Source organism: Dendropsophus ebraccatus, chromosome 6 (genome assembly GCF_027789765.1).
Source record: "Dendropsophus ebraccatus isolate aDenEbr1 chromosome 6, aDenEbr1.pat, whole genome shotgun sequence".
Taxonomy (NCBI): Eukaryota; Metazoa; Chordata; class Amphibia; order Anura; family Hylidae; genus Dendropsophus; species Dendropsophus ebraccatus.
In genome coordinates this window covers 132,882,042-132,898,259 of record NC_091459.1, presented here as the reverse complement: position 1 = coordinate 132,898,259, position 16,218 = coordinate 132,882,042, and the positions used below count along the sequence as shown (strand labels likewise).

The 16,218-nt window shown below is 44.3% G+C and overlaps 1 protein-coding gene across 1 annotated transcript in view; it reads left to right on the top strand.

Moving 5' to 3' along the window:
* The first annotated feature begins 13,501 nt into the window (after positions 1–13,501).
* PXDN (peroxidasin) overlaps positions 13,502–16,218 on the top strand; it is a 93,673-nt gene continuing 90,956 nt past the window's right edge. The window contains exon 1 of the mRNA XM_069973046.1: positions 13,502–13,808. Within this exon, the coding sequence (XP_069829147.1) occupies positions 13,633–13,808 (176 nt within the window). The 5' untranslated portion in view covers positions 13,502–13,632. The remainder of the gene's footprint in view (positions 13,809–16,218) is intronic.

Genomic DNA, 16,218 nt, shown 5'->3' with positions numbered 1-16,218 from the left:
TGTAATTTTAATATCAATCTGCATGGTGTTTTATAAAACATATGATTAAGAGTTTGGGCATTACATGGCGGTATACCTTGGAAGCCTTTTTGACAATATCCCAACAAATATCGGTAAAGTGCAGTCAAAAGGGGATGTGACCAGTTGGAAAGCTATGGGGTATCGGTATGTGAAATGTACCATCCATATGCTTATGATAAGTTGGATGAATTTGTGTTCATATCTTCATCGCATTTGTCTTTTACATACAAATACTTTATTTATTTATTTTTTTGTATGAAGTCTCGGAAGGAAATTCACAGGACAACACAGTATTATAGTCTTAGCTAGAGTCTTAGTACTCTAGTCTTAGCCCTAAAGGACACTGGAGTAAAGTGTCATTCTAATCGGGAAACACAGTAATGGCAATGTTAACCTTGGTCCAACATTATCACCATTCTGTGGTCTACAGTGAAGAAATCCTGGCACTCACCAAGTATTCTGCAATTTTATTTGCATTCTAACATGGAGGTTACAGTTATAGGCCGGGGGTTGAGTAACATGGGCTGGACACAAAAAGAATTAACAGATTGATAGCTGTTTCTTAAATCTGTAGATGGTGGTACATATCCGTTCTAAGGGGCCTATTCCACAGAGCGATAATCGGCCCGATTCGGTGTAATAGAGAAAACGATCAGCCGATGATCGGGTCATCGGATAATTGTTTATTTAGGCCCAAACCTAAAATCATTGGTCCCCCACAGCGCATCACTGCGTGGATGCACAATAAAATACACTATATACATGAATAGTGGATAAAGGTATAAGTTACACCATCCGTTTTTAACCTTACACTATCACACATTTTATTAATAAAAGTAATTAAAAGTTACGTTTTAAATGTAGATCTTCATAGTTGATGATAAGTTTCAGTTTTTGCACTAGTATACATGGCATGAAGATCTGGCATCTCGTGTATTTACGTTATTGAATAGGATGCACGGCAGGTGACCGACGATTCAAGCAGCATACATTACCTAGCAGGGCTTCTCCTCCGCTCTGTCTTCATCCCGGTTCCGCGTGCAGCAGCAGCTTCGGTGCGGCCTGACTGGGCCGTCAGACCGCTCAGCCAATCACAGGCCGGGACCGCCGCTCCCAGTGATTGGCTGAGCGGTCTGACAGCTCAGTCAGGCTGCTCTGGAGTTGATGCTGCAAGCGGGACCGGGATGAAGACAGAGCGGAAGAGAAGGCCTGCTAGGTAATGTATGCTGCAAGGGCTGCATGGAAAATCGTAGGTTCAATCAAACTCGATTATTCTCGAGCCTGCCGCATTTGATTGCTGATGTCTTCCCGGTCCGTGGGGAAAGAGGAGAGTGCCCGGGGACCACCTGGAATTCTGGGATTCAGCCTATTACCCAGGCTGCATCCCGGAATTCCAGGCGGTCCCCGGGCACGCTCTTCCTTCCGCACAGACCAAGAAGGCATCAGCAATCAAATGCGGCAACCTCGAGAATGTTCGAGTTCGATCTAACCTACGATTTTCTGATGCTCGATCAAGTCTATCCCTGAATACACCAACACAACACTTTTTTTGACCCCTTAAGGACAGGGCTAATTTTCGTTTTTGCGCTTTTGTTTTTTACTCCTTGTGTATATAAGGCCATAGCCAGGGGCGTAACTACCACTATAGCAGCCATAGCGGCTGCTATGGGGCCCGCCGCATCAGGGGGCCCCATGGCCTGCTCCTGCAATATACTGGGCCCCCTGAGCCGTCATCATTTGCAGCACCGGGTGGCCCTGCTGGTCTCCTGGGTTTTGCAAATGTCCCTTTAACTGCAAGCACTCCTGACCAGAGCTATCAGTTATGTAGTTATGACTTCACTTGACCGTTTAGTGGTCAGTCGGGGGGGGGGGGGGCAATCAAAAGTTTGCTATGGGGCCCAGCCATTTCTAGTTACGCCCCTGGCCATAGCAGTTGCATTTTTACACCTACAGACCCAAATGAGCCCTTATTTTTTGCTTCACTAATTGTACTTTGCAATGACAGGCTGAGTTTTTCCATAAAATATGCTGCGAAACCAGAAAAAAATTATATGCGTGGTAAAATTGAAAAAAGTACCGCAACTCTTTTTCTTTGGGAGGGCTTTGTTTTTACGCCTTGTGTCCTATGGAAAAACTGACATGTTATATATGTTCCTCAAGTCGGTACGATTAAAAGGATATATAACATATATAACTTTTATATTATGTGATGGCTTGTAAAAAATTAAAACCTTTTACAGAAAATAAACGTTCCTTAAAATTGCTCTATTCCGATGCTTATAGCGCTTTTATCCTTTGGTCTATGGGGCTGTCTGATAAGTCATTTTTTGCGCCATGATGTGTACTTTCTATTGGTACCTGGATTGCGCATATGCAACTTTTTGATTGCTTTTTATTACAATTTTTAAGAATTTGATGTGACCAAAAATGCGCAAAAATTAATAGTTTGGGCGATTACGCACGCGGCGATACCAAACATGTTTATTTATATATTTTTATTTATAACATGGGAAAAGGGGGGCGATTTGGACTTTTATTAGGGAAGGGGGTTATTTATTGATAAAAACACTTTATTCTTTTTTCACCAACAGTAATTAGAAGCCCCCTGGGGGACTTCTATATACACAGCACTGATCCCCCTGGGGGACTTCTATATACACAGCACTGATCCCCCTGGGGGACTTCTATATACACAGCACTGATCCCCCTGGGGGACTTCTATATACACAGCACTGATCCCCCTGGGGGACTTCTATATACACAGCACTGATCCCCCTGGGGACCCAGGTTGTGGGTGAAGCTAGCCGTTGAGGGGACCCCTAGGGAAACCAAGCAAATTGCAGTGGAGTCTTTGCTTTATCTGCTTACCTAGTCACTGACTATTAGTCCTGCCTTGGTTGTCAGAAGAAGGAAAATAGCTGCCACCCAGCGTAAGTGCAGGTGGTCCCTTCAGTTCTTTTCACCTCAGCCTACTCAGTAGGCCTCTAGCCACACATGGCTAAGATGAGGTTGCTTTGAAAGAAATAATACACTCCTTGGTTTGGGGTCTTTAGCTGGGGAGCCATGACAGGAGCTCCCTCACAGAAATCCTCTCAGAACTCGATCTCCTCAGGGAAAGAACTCTTCCCCATACCTCCCAACCGTCCCGAATTCCGCGGGACAGTCCCGTTTTCGGGGTTCTGTCCCGCGGTCCCGGAACGGCACCCAGTGTCTCGCATTATATGTGGCACCAGCGAAAAAAACAATAAACCAGTAACTCACCTGTCCGCCGGCCCCAGCAGCTCCTCTCCCGGCAGAGCGGGCGCTCCTGTCATCCTCCAGGGCGGGCAGCGGGGTATACAGACACTGACTGTGCCGGAAGTGACCTGCAGCCTCTATATGAATTACTTCCGGTACAGTCAGTGTCTGTATACCCCGCTGCCCGCCCCGGAGGATGACGGGAGTGCGCGCTCTGCCAGGAGAGGAGCTGCTGGGACCGGAGGACAGGTGAGTTACTGGTTTATTGTTTTTTTCCGCTGGGGCCACACTAATGGGGGGATTGGCTACTCTGTGGGGCGCTATATGGGGGATTGGATAATATGTGGGGCACTATATGGGGGATTGGCTACTATGTGGGGCACTATATGGGGGCATTGGCTACTATGTGGGGCATATATGGGGGATCGGCTACTATGTGGGGCATATATGGGGGCATTGGCTACTATGTGGGCACTCTATAGGGGTTTGGCTACTATGTGGGGCACTCTATGGGGGATTGGCTACTATGTGGGGCACTATATGGAGGGATTGGCTACTATGTGGGGCACTATATGGGGGGATTAGATACTATGTGGGGCACTATATGGGGATTGGCTACTATGTGGGGCACTATATGGGGATTGGCTACTATGTGGGGCACTATATGAGGGGATTGGCTACTATGTGGGGCACTATATGGTGGGATTGGCTACTATGTGGGGCACTATATGGGGATTGGCTACTATGTGGGCACTATATGGGGGGATTGGCTACTATGTGGGGCACTATATGGGGGGATTGGCTACTATGTGGGGTACTATATGGGGATTGGCTACTATGTGGGGCACTATATGGGGGGATTGGCTACTATGTGGGGCACTATATGGGGATTGGCTACTATGTGGGGCACTATATAGGGGCATAGGCTACTATGTGGGGCACTATATGGGGGCATTGGATACTATGTGGGACACTATGTGGGGGATTGGCTACTATGTGGGGCACTATATGGGGATTGGCTACTATGTGGCCACTATATGGGGGGATTGGCTACTATGTGGGGCACTATATGGGGGGATTGGCTACTATGTGGGGTACTATATGGGGATTGGCTACTATGTGGGGCACTATATGGGGGATTGGCTACTATGTAGGGCACTATATGGGGATTGGCTACTATGTGGGGCACTATATGGGGGCATAGGCTACTATGTGGGGCTCTATATGGGGGCATTGGCTACTATGTGGGGCACTATATGGGGGCATTGGATACTATGTGGGGGATTGGATTCTATGTGGGGCACTATATGGGGGATTGGATTCTATGTGGGGCACTATGTGGGGGATTGGATACTATGTTGGTCACTATATGGGGTCATTGGATACTATGTGGGGCACTATAATGGGGGATTGGATACTATATAGGGCATTTTTGGGGGATTGGATACTGTATAGGGCACTATTCAGTCAGCAGCATGTGGTGACTGTAGGGGAGTGGCTATGGGGGGTTGCTATGGGGGCGTGGCTATGGAGGTTGCTATGGGGGCGTGGCTATGGAGGGTCGCTATTGGGGCGTGGCTATGGGGACCGCAGCGCACATGTCCCTCTTTGCTCTTTGCAAAAGTTGGGAGGTATTCTCTTCCCTAATTGGGCAGAACACAACAGAAAGGCTTTGATACTGGACAGTGATTGGCCAGATTACTTGAGGTACCCAGCTCACTGATTGGTTAGGGGAATATCTCCCCACACATAAATGACAGTTGGTGACATCTAGTGGCATAAAATAAGTACTGCAGGCAGATATAGAAATCATTGGTATTAACCCCTAGGCAACCCTGGACGTACGGGCCGCCTCCATGTATTCAGAGCAGGGCCGCGCAGCGGCCGCCGTGGTCCCGGGTGCCGCTCGTAGCCCGGGACCGCGGCTATTAGCGGGCACGGTCTGATCGCCGTGCCCGCTAATACAGTAATCGGATGCAGCAGTCAAAGTTGACAGCTGCATCCGATTACTTGATGCAGCCATTCCCTGGTGTCTAGTGGGGAGGATGGTTCCTCCGGGACGTTGTCCCGGAGGAGTGATCCACACATCTTACCCTGTCCGGGGTCAGCGCCATAATGGCGCTGATCCCGGCTCGGCACTTGATTGCTTCCGGCTGCAGTAGCATAGATCTCAATGAGAGATCAGTGCACTTATACTAGAAGTCCCCCAGGGGGGCTTCTAGTATAAGTGTAAAAGTACAAATAAAAGTGTTGTTATTAATAAAAAGCCTCTTCCCCTAATAAAAGTCAGAATCACCCCCCTTTTCCCATGTTATAAATAAAAATAAATAAATAAGCATGTTTGCTATCGCCGCGTGAATAATCGCCCAAACTATTAATTAATCACATTCCTGATCTCGCACTGTAAATGGGGTAAGCGCAAAAAAATCCCAAAGTGCAAAGTTGTGCATTTTTGGTTGCATCAAATCCTGAAAAATTGTAATAAAAAGCGATCAAAAAGTCGCATTCAATGTACCGATAGAAAGAACACTTGATGACGCAAAAAACTATAAGTCTGGGAATGGAGCGATTTTAAGGAACATATATTTGTTAACAATGGTTTGAATTTTTTACAGGCCATCAGATACAATAAAAGTTATACATGTTATATATCATTGTAATCATAACGACTTGAGGAACATGTATAACACTGACAAGTCAGTTTTACCCCAGGGCAAACGAAAAAAAAAAAAAAAAAACAAATAAAAGAAATGCGTTTTTTTTTTTTTTTTTTCAATTTCACCACATTTTGAATTTTTTTCTGGTTTCGCAGTGTACTTTATGAAAAAATTCAGGCTGTCATTGCAAAGTACAATTAGTGGCGCAAAAAAAAAGGGCTCATGTGGGTCTCTAGGTGAAAAGTGCTATGGCCTTTTAAGTACAAGGAGGAAAAAACGAAAATGCAAAAATTTTAATTGGCCAGGTCCTCTAAGGGTTAATAGAAAATACAGGCAGAATGCAGATGCCATTAAACCAGAGTGTCCTACACAATAATATCTGACTATAGGTGGGCAAGATAACACAGCAGCCACACCTACTCTGGGACACTGCAATTCCTCATTCGTTCACTAATTGTTCAGTGTAATTACAAATCGTTCCTTTTTTGCTGGGATCAGATGGAGTAAACGTTCATAGTAACAATCTTACGGTGCGTTTACACAGAGAGATTTATCTGACAGATTTTTAAAGCCAAAGCCAGGAATGGCTTTGAGAAGAGGAGAAATCTCAGTCTTTCCTTTATGACCTGTGCTCTGTTTATAGTCTGTTCCTGGCTTTGGCTTCAAATATGTCAGATAAATCTGTGTGTGTAAACCCTTAGAAACCCTTTTAACTAATGACTTTCGTTCTGTGTAATATGGTGAACGATTCCATGTCAACGATAAACAATCTTGTTTATGATCATTAATCGTTAATCAGTTAAAATTGCTTCGTCCAATAGGACCCTTATGGTCCTTTTACATGGAGCGATACATCGCTGAATCTATTGTTTAATGATTTTAAAGCAATGATTTGGTTTTTATGCCGATTTAGATATTTAGACCAAGAAATAAATCGTTCAAAAAAAATCATTTTTAATTTTCCTGATTCCAAATTTTTGCTACAGTCTCTCCCGTCCCCATTTGTTCTGGATTTTATACTCGGTTTACAACTTGAATGTGGGCAAAAACGTTAATAAATGGGTGTGAAGGATGGGCTCTAGGAGGGAAGGTGTAAACGTGACTCAACCCCCTTAGCCTTATATTCACACCCTTTGACCCTGATCTCTCCCCCCCCCCCCCCCCCCCCCCCCCCCCCCCCCCACACTCACACAAAGCCTGGCAAGTTCTAGCCCCCCTAACTATTGACAGAAAAGTGTAAGCAATTAAAGAAGAGGTCCGGCAAAAGTTTTTATTAAAGTATTGTATTGCCCCCCCCCCAAAAAAAATAAATAAAAATAAATAAATAAATAAAAAAGTTATACAAATCCCCAATATACACTTATTACAGGAAATGCTTATAAAGTGCTTTTTTCCCTGCACTTACTACTGCATCAAGGCTTCCCTTCCTGGATAACATGGTGATGTCACTTCCTGGATAACATGGTGATGTCACTTCCTGGATAACAGGGTGATGTCACTTCCTGGATAACAGGGTGATGTCACTTCCTGGATAACAGGGTGATGTCACTTCCTGGATAACATGGTGATGTCACTTCCTGGATAACATGGTGATGTCACTTCCTGGATAACATGGTGGTGTCACAACCCGACTCCCAGAGCTATGCGAGCTGTGGCTGCTGGAGAGGATGATGGCAGGGGGACACTGAGGGACACAGGGCACTGGAGGGATACTGAGCAACTTTTGGGGGGCACCTTAATAAAAATTTTCACCAGACTTGTTCTTTTAAGTGCTGGTATCAGAGAACTCAAGGCTACAAAAGTTTACAGATTAGTTTATTTATATTATACTATTATTTTTATACCCACTATTGGTCCCTCTTAGTACTACAAGAGCAGCTCATGATACAGTAGCTCTCTGTGCTGCTTACCAGTGGTTTCCAGATGAGAAAACCCCTTTAACTAATGGAAACAATATGGCAAACATTCAAATCTGCCTATGCATATGACTCCGCTATAGTAATTACAAGCTTCTGTGTAAACCACATAGACCAATTATTTAATTCTTTGCTTTATGGTAGAAGCGTCAGGAGGAAGTCACTGGTTTTAGAAAATGAGATGACATTTGAGACCTACACAGTAAAATATGGAGGTTGGGGCAGCCTCACACTGTGGAGTTAAATTCAGCCTTCAGTGTATCAAAAGTATTCCAAAGCAGCGATTCCAAATTGTAAATTACCCTTATTTTATTACATCTCAGACCTTTCTCAAGCTTTTAAAGTGTCTCTGTAATTTTGTCTGTAATTTTTTTTTTCTGAAATCAATAGTACAGGTGATTTTAAGAAACTTTGTAAATGAATTTTTATCATGAAAATGCAGTTTGAAGCTCTCCTCCCTGTCTTCGTTGTTCTCTTATGGAGAGGGGAGGGGTTGAGGGAAATGAGGCACCAAAACAGGACAACAAAGAGTTAATTTACAGCTACATCACCGGGCTATCTCTTCGGAAGTCAGTACTGACCTCTCTGACCTCTGAATATCGGCTTTCACAGAGCTCCCGCTGTGTAATCCTTTGTTCACTGCTCTCTGCTGGCGACTTATCTCCTTCCTCCCCCTCCCCTCTCCATAGGTTACACAGGGCTCGTCTGATGTAAACAAGTCGAGATTTCCTGATAATGGGCAGTGAATGAGAGTGTGTGTGTGTGTGTGTGCTTATTGGATGCAGATAATGGCATATTTGCCTAATAAACCAAATGACAAAGTTTCTTAAAATCACCTGGACTATTGATTTCTGCAAAAAAAAAATATATATATATTACAGTGACACTTTAAAGCCCCTTAAAGTGTACCAGTACCTTTAAAATATTTTAAAAACCTGCCTGGTGGAGTCTCATGTCTGGAGAGTGACAGCCCGCTCAGCTAATCACTGACTGCGTTGCCGTCTCAGTCAGTAATTGGCTGAGTGGGCTGAAGGGACTGGGACATGAAAAAGGACAATGGGGGAGAGCGGACAGGTACGTTGTGCCCTTAAACTGCACTAAAACAGCTAAACAATTGTTTATATGTTTTAGTGCAGTTTGTTTGATTCGCAAGTGTGCAAATTCTACGGCAAAAATTTGTGAACCTGGCGAACCGAATTTTGGAAAAATTCAATCATCCCTAAATGTTACCGCTCTCACTGCTGTTATTGAGCCTGTGAGAGTCCTTCCTGTCCTATATATACAGCCCTTATGGCACCATTATTGTGCCATATGTGGGCTCATTAAGTAAGTGCCAATCTACAGATCAGCACTCGTTTACCTTTGTGATCGGTCCGTGTAATACGGCCCTTAGGATAAGAGATAAATCTCAGTAATTAAAAACTTTAATGACAACCCTAATCTCCACTAAGTAGTAGGTCCTGGTGTACAATGTGAGGCTCTCCCACCACCAAGAGCCGGGGACCTGTCCGGGTTGCTATGTATTCTGGAGCGCACCATGACAGTGTCTGGCCGACACTGTGGATAATTAGATATAATAAGTCTTCTTCCCTCGCGACATCCTATCTAGGAGTTTAGATTGTAGAATAACAGGAAACAGGAAAGCAAATATTCTCCGAGTAGTTTTTATAGCCATACTGAGGAACCCAACGAAGCCTGGAAGAAGGAAGCATGGTCAGCACGTGTAACGCGTGTAACTTTCCATTGGTGATGGTCATGGAAAAAAGGTAAGACAATCGGATAGGAAAGGTGAAATTATGGAGACGTGGGATGTAGGAAAGTATGAAAAACATTACCAGAAGTGAGCTGTTTTTGTACGCTCAATTGGTGACATCCTGTAAGAGAAACACGAAGAGTATTCACAACCCGTTCTCAAGACACATGACTTACAGGAGATCTTGGACAAACGTTATACAGCTTGGACTCCTTAGCCAACTAAATGGTCACTATTCATGACTTAAAGGGGTTATCCAGCATTAGAAAAAACATGTCCGCTTTCTTCCAGCACCAGTGGAGCACCACCCCAGTTTAGGTGTTGTTTCCAATTCACTTCAATGGAACTGAGTTGCAAAACCTTCACTAAAACTGAAGACAAGTGTGGTGCTGTCTCTGGAAGAAAGTAGCCATGTTATTCTAAGGCCGGGTTCACACTTAAGCCCCTATTACACAGGGAGATGGAGAGGAGCAATCGAGTACTGTCAGCGCTCGTTTGCTCCTCGTTCCCCACTCGCTGATGGCGCTATTACACGCGTCGGCAGCGAGCAGGTGCTGGGGGAGCTGAGGGGGGGATGCCCGGGTGATTGCTAGATTATCCGGCCAGCCCATAGAAGATAGCAGCGGTTTTCTTTCCACGGAGTGACGGCAGCAGATTGGCCCTAAGTCATTTGTCTTTCAACATGTTAAAAAAAACGACAGCCAACGATCAGCCGACATTGTTCATACCGGCTGATCGATGTCTTCTATTACACAAGATGATTATCGGCCGTAACAGCTGATAATCACTTGGTGTAATAGGGCCTTTAGTAAGGCAGCTTCTGTTCTTATGATTTGGAATGCGGGCCCAGTCGGGTGGGCCTGCATTCCAAATCACCCTAGCAAACAATGTAAAGTGCAACCGGAGCCGCACTTTACATTGTCTACATTGCCAGTTTTGTGTGGCAACTGTTAAATGAATAGCAGCAGCACAAAAGTGACATGTCAGTTTTCTATGCGGCTGCATGGAATCCCGGCCGGTGTGTATACAGAGTGTATACACTTTGGCCAGGATTCCATAGGACACAAAGTTATTTTAATTTTCAATAAATAGGGGCCATTGTTGCAACGGCCATTATTTATTACAAATTTACATTGTGTGAACATAGCCTAACACTGGATAACCCTTTAATGGTTGGCTACAGGATCACATAATTTTCTTATTCAGTTATACAGAGCCCAAGTTGTCCCATAAAGTATCAAGATAAATAATACCATACAGTGCACCGATCAGTAATGCTGTGTAGTGCCCCATGAAATCATATACAGTGTCTCTAGATCAATAGTATTATACAACTTCCAATTCTATAGTGCTATATAGTGCCCAGTAGTGTCGCAGAAAGCCAAGATGAATAATACCATATGGTGCCTAGATCAGGATACTGCTCCTGTAGTGACATTCAGCGCTTACATTGATAGTATTATACACTGCCCAGATAAATAGCTTACAGTATCCGGGTCAGTGGCGCCATTCACTGCACAGATTAATAGCATTATAATAAAAACACATACACAAAAAAAATAAGAATAAAAAAAAATGCAACAGCTCACCGCTATGGCAAGATACAGACCCAATATGAATATAAAAATTGCTAAAAGCATCCCCCCCCCATCCCCACAACTGCTAAAAAAAAAAAAAAACATAAAAATAATGAGGCTCTTGGTTACCATTTTCAAGCAATGTTAACCACCCCACCACAATACGGTGGCCTCCTGCTCGGGGTGGACCCTACACTGTACTTTAGCCTCTCCATGGCATGTAATAAGCCTATGCTCTGGGCATGTAGGTTCCATCTTATACTGGCAAAAATAATAACCCACTGGGAAGGATGGGTGGAGTGCATAGGAGCATAGGCTTATTATATGCCATGGAAAGGCTAAAGTACAGTCTAGGGCCATTCCGGCATAGGGCCACCTTATCGCGTTGAGATGGTTTACACTGTTTGCAAATGGTAACCAAGAGCCTCATTATTTTTATGGAGAATTTTTTTGCAGTTGGGGGGGGGGGAGGGGCGAGCTGCTTTCAGTGATTTTCATATCTGTAGGTGGGTCCGTATCTTGCCGTATTAAAGGAACTGTACACAAACACTGCTTCTTGATACAACAGATCCCATTCGGAGAAACCACTGATGTAACATGGAAAGAGAAATTCATCCGGGTAATATTAAAAACAAAACCAACGTGGTGACCTGGTTACAAAGAACGAGGGAACTCTAAAGGTGGGAGCTGCACTGGGTGCCATTTTTATTCTCACCAGGTAACTATATCTAGTTAGGAGATATAGAACGTAACATAAGACCCCTGATTGGCTGTAGAACAAATTAATCATGTCCGCCATTATCTGCAATTGTGGCCTTATATCGGTAAAACGGTACCAGCCATGAATCGCAGATTCTGTATGTCAGCTGTCAGGTCTATAGAAACGGGAAAAGGGTCTGAATTTTGGTAAGTGTTCTCCAGTTTTTTCTCAACCACTCTTCGCAGTGTCTATGTGTGCCCACCAAAAGATGGACCCAGAAATCAGCAGCAGGGGGCGCAACTACTGACATCCATGTAAGATATCTCATTACAGAAACTGTTTTTTAATCAATTGCTATGGATGAAACATTAAAATACAAGATTTTAATTTCCTACCTGCAGCTACAAGTGTGACTGGCAAAGCAGAGAGCCAGTGGCTGCTTTCTCTGTCAGTCCACTGTTTTTAACTATAAGGGCCCATTAGGAGCCCTTACGTTTAAATACATAGGTGAAGGAGCAGACTACCTTCTGCTTAACCCCTTATGAACTGCAGTGTCTAAGTGACTCAAAGTTCAGAAGACAAGGAGATATCTGCTTTACTGCTGGGGCACTGCTAGCCCCCTGACCTCTGCATGGAACCCCACATTATCCTACTTGATTGCAGCAGGCAGTCGAGAACAGAGGTCAGGGTTTATTAGTGCAGTGAAGCAGAGATCTCTTTTTCTTCTACTTGTTAACCCTTTTTTGTAAGCATGTAAGTAAACACTGGGTCACTTACACACAGCAGCACATAAAGAGTTAAGCAGAAGGACACAGGACGCTCTTATCTTCCCTGTGCATCCCTGGGCCCCCCTCCCCATGGGCCCCATTGCAGCTGCCTACCCTGCCTCTATGGTAGCTATGCCACTGGGTGCAGCCTGCTCTATACATAGCAGTTGGCAGCTGAACTATAGCTGTGACTCACAGACAGCAGCCTGGACCAGAAATAATGCCAGTCCCAGCTATTTAACCCCCTGAATAAAAGGGTCAATAGCAGTATCTAAGCAGTCAGACAGGATGGTAGAGGTCGTCCCTCAGTGACCTGATCATCCCCAGCCATAAAGGCAGTAAACTGCAATACAATAGTAGATCGCAGAAGTGATTGAACAATTGCATGTTCAAATCTGTAATTGGGACTAGCAGTCTAATTACAAAAAAAAAAAAAGTTTTGAAAAATAAAAAAAGTTCAATTTTTTCCCCCCATAATAACTATTCCTTCCATTTCTATTTTCAAATTTTAAGCAGAAAAAAGGGGGGTAACCCAGTGTTCTCCAAGCGGCGACTTTCCAGCTGTTGGAAAACTACAACTCCAATCGAGCCCAGGCAGCCTTGTGTTCTCTGGGCATGCTGGGAGTTGTAGTTTTGCAGCAGCTTGGAGAACACTAGGTTAAAACCTATGTTACAGACAAAGCAAAGTATTCCTGCACAGGATGAAACCCTAGATTGTAATGGACATACCACCAGCGTCTCTGCCAGGATTCTGGAATGCCAAGACAAGCGCCTGCACTTCCACGTTGGGGCACTAGATGGCAGCGGCGCACACGGCGAGCAGCGTCACATCCTCTGTTACAGCCCCATAGAAGATCTAGAGGAGAGTGCAGGAATCTGAGCAGAGTGCAGGCTGTGTGGGCGAGGGGAGGACGTGCTGCAGGCGCTGCCTCCCTCTATCCTCGGCTCCCCTTCCTTTATATATGCCCTCTCCCCTCCCTGCTCCCCCTTAGTGTGTCCCCAGCATGGAGCTCTGCAGAGCAGCAGGCATGTGGCTGGTCCTTGCAGCAGGGATTTTACTGGCTTTCCCCCAGCAGAGCAGCTCCTGCCCCAGCCGGTGTCTGTGCTTCCGAACCACGGTGAGATGCATGCATCTGATGCTGGAGACCATCCCCACTGTGTCAGCCCAGACTACTATCCTGTAAGTTACTCATGGGAGGGGGGGATTTAAAGTGATTTGGGGGGAGGGTGGTAGGAAGGGGTTAAATAAGATCATGCACTAAAAATATAGAATTCTGCAACTTTTTACAACTTTTTAAGAAACTTTTGTTTGTGCTTTTGTGCTTACTGTCCCATTTTGTCTTTATTTTTCTATAATGTATCCATGTTCAGGGAAAGGTTAAGCAGAGTCAGTCCATAGACTCCATCCATCTCTGGGCTGGGAGATTTACTATATAGGTTCTCAAGAATATCACCATTCACTGGCAGCAAGCAGAGATCTTGCAAGGAGTGAAGAATTAGAAGAGACAACTTATTACAAAGTTGTAGAACTCCACTAGATAGTTGATGGAGCAATAGTGATGACATCTGACGTCTATGGTGATTTAAAGGGGAACTCTGGACACTTTCTTTTTTTTTTTTTTTTTTTTTTTCCTCAAATCAACTGGTGTCAAAGTTATATAGATTTGTAATTTACTTCTATTTAAAAAAATCTCCAGTCTTCAAGTACTAATAAGCTGCTGTATGTCCTGCAGTAAGTGGTGTATTCTTTGCAGTCTGACACACTTCTCTCTGCTGCCACCTCTGTCCAGAGCAGGAGAGGAGGCAGAGACTCCAAGGCTACTACTGTTCTGAAGCCTCCCAAACTTCTCTTTCTAAGAGTACTAAAAGTTCCTTCTACCGTATTGCCCATATTGGTATCAGAAAGTTATACAGATTTGTAAATTACTTACATTCCAAGTCTTCCAGTACTTATCAGCTGTTGTATGTCCTGCAGGAAGTGGTGCATTCTTTTTCCACTCTAGGGAGCAGGAGATGTTTTCTATGGGGATTTGCTGCTGCTGCTCTGGACAGTTCCTGACATGGACAGAGGTGGCAGCAGAGAGCACTGTGTCAGACTGGAGAGAATACACCACTTCCTGCAGGACATACTGCAGATGATAAGTACTGGACTTGAGATTTTTAAATGGAAGTAAAATATAATTTGATATAACTTTCTGATACCAGTTTATTTGAACGAGGGGGGGGGGTGTTAATCGTCAGAGTTCCCCTTTAAATCACCATAGATGTCAGATGGTCATCACTATGGACTATCTAGTGTTCATCCTGGAGTTCTGCAACTTTCTAAGTTGTCTCTTCTAATTCTTCACAATTTGCAAGATCTCTGCTTGCTGCCACTGAATAGTGAGTTATTTTTTAATTTCTATACAGCCCTGGTGTTTGTTATAAATTGAAGTTTGCTACAATGGGGGAGATTTATCGAACATGGTGTAAAGTGAAACTGGCGCAGTTGCCCCTAGCAACCAATCAGATTCCACCTTTCATTCCTCACAGACTCTTTGGAAAATGAAAGGTGGAATCTGATTGGTTGCTAGGGGCAACTGCACCAGTCTCACTTTACACCATGTTTGATAAATCTCCCCCAATTTGTGTGTGTGTGTGAATGGACTCCATAGACTTAAGGCTGTTTCATGTACTTGGAATGGGGGAGGGGGAGCAGCAAGGGTTAATGATAAACAGCTGGCCCAGCTTGGCCACAGGATCTGACATGATGGCTGGTTCCTGTGCCCGTCCCCCCTGGTTGTTCATCCTTTGTGCACTGTAGAGGGGTCTTCTGGGAGCGGAGGGGGGGGGGGGGCTCCTCGGTGTAAGTGAAACTTGCTGACTCCTCTAAAGCTGCACTAATTTTTAACTTTTCATCCTGGGGCCGAAGTGTAATAAGACTCTGCAGGAGCGGGGAGGGATTCCTCCTGGTGCCGGCGATAAGGGAGGTGGAGACTGGGATGAGGAGGTGAATGCTCGAAGATCGCCTGTCATTGTAGTGTATACCTTGTATTACATTATCCCGCTGTATACCTTGTATCTCACACTAATATACATTATCCCGCTGTATACCTTGTATCTAACACTAGTATACATTATCCCGCTGTATACCTTGTATCTAACACTAGTATACATTATCCCGCTGTATACCTTGTATCTCACACTAGTATACATTATCCCGCTGTATACCTTGTATCTAACACTAGTATACATTATCCCGCTGTATACCTTGTATCTCACACTAGTATTACATTATCCCGCTGTATACCTTGTATTACATTATCCCGCTGTATACCTTGTATCTCACACTAGTATTACATTATCCCGCTGTATACCTTGTATTACATTATCCCGCTGTATACCTTGTATCTAACACTAGTATACATTATCCCGCTGTATACCTTGTATCTCACACTAGTATTACATTATCCCGCTGTATACCTTGTATTACATTATCCCGCTGTATACCTTGTATCTCACACTAGTATTACATTATCCCGCTGTATACATTGTATCTCACACTAATACACATTACCCCGCTGTATACCTTGTATTACATTACCCCGCTG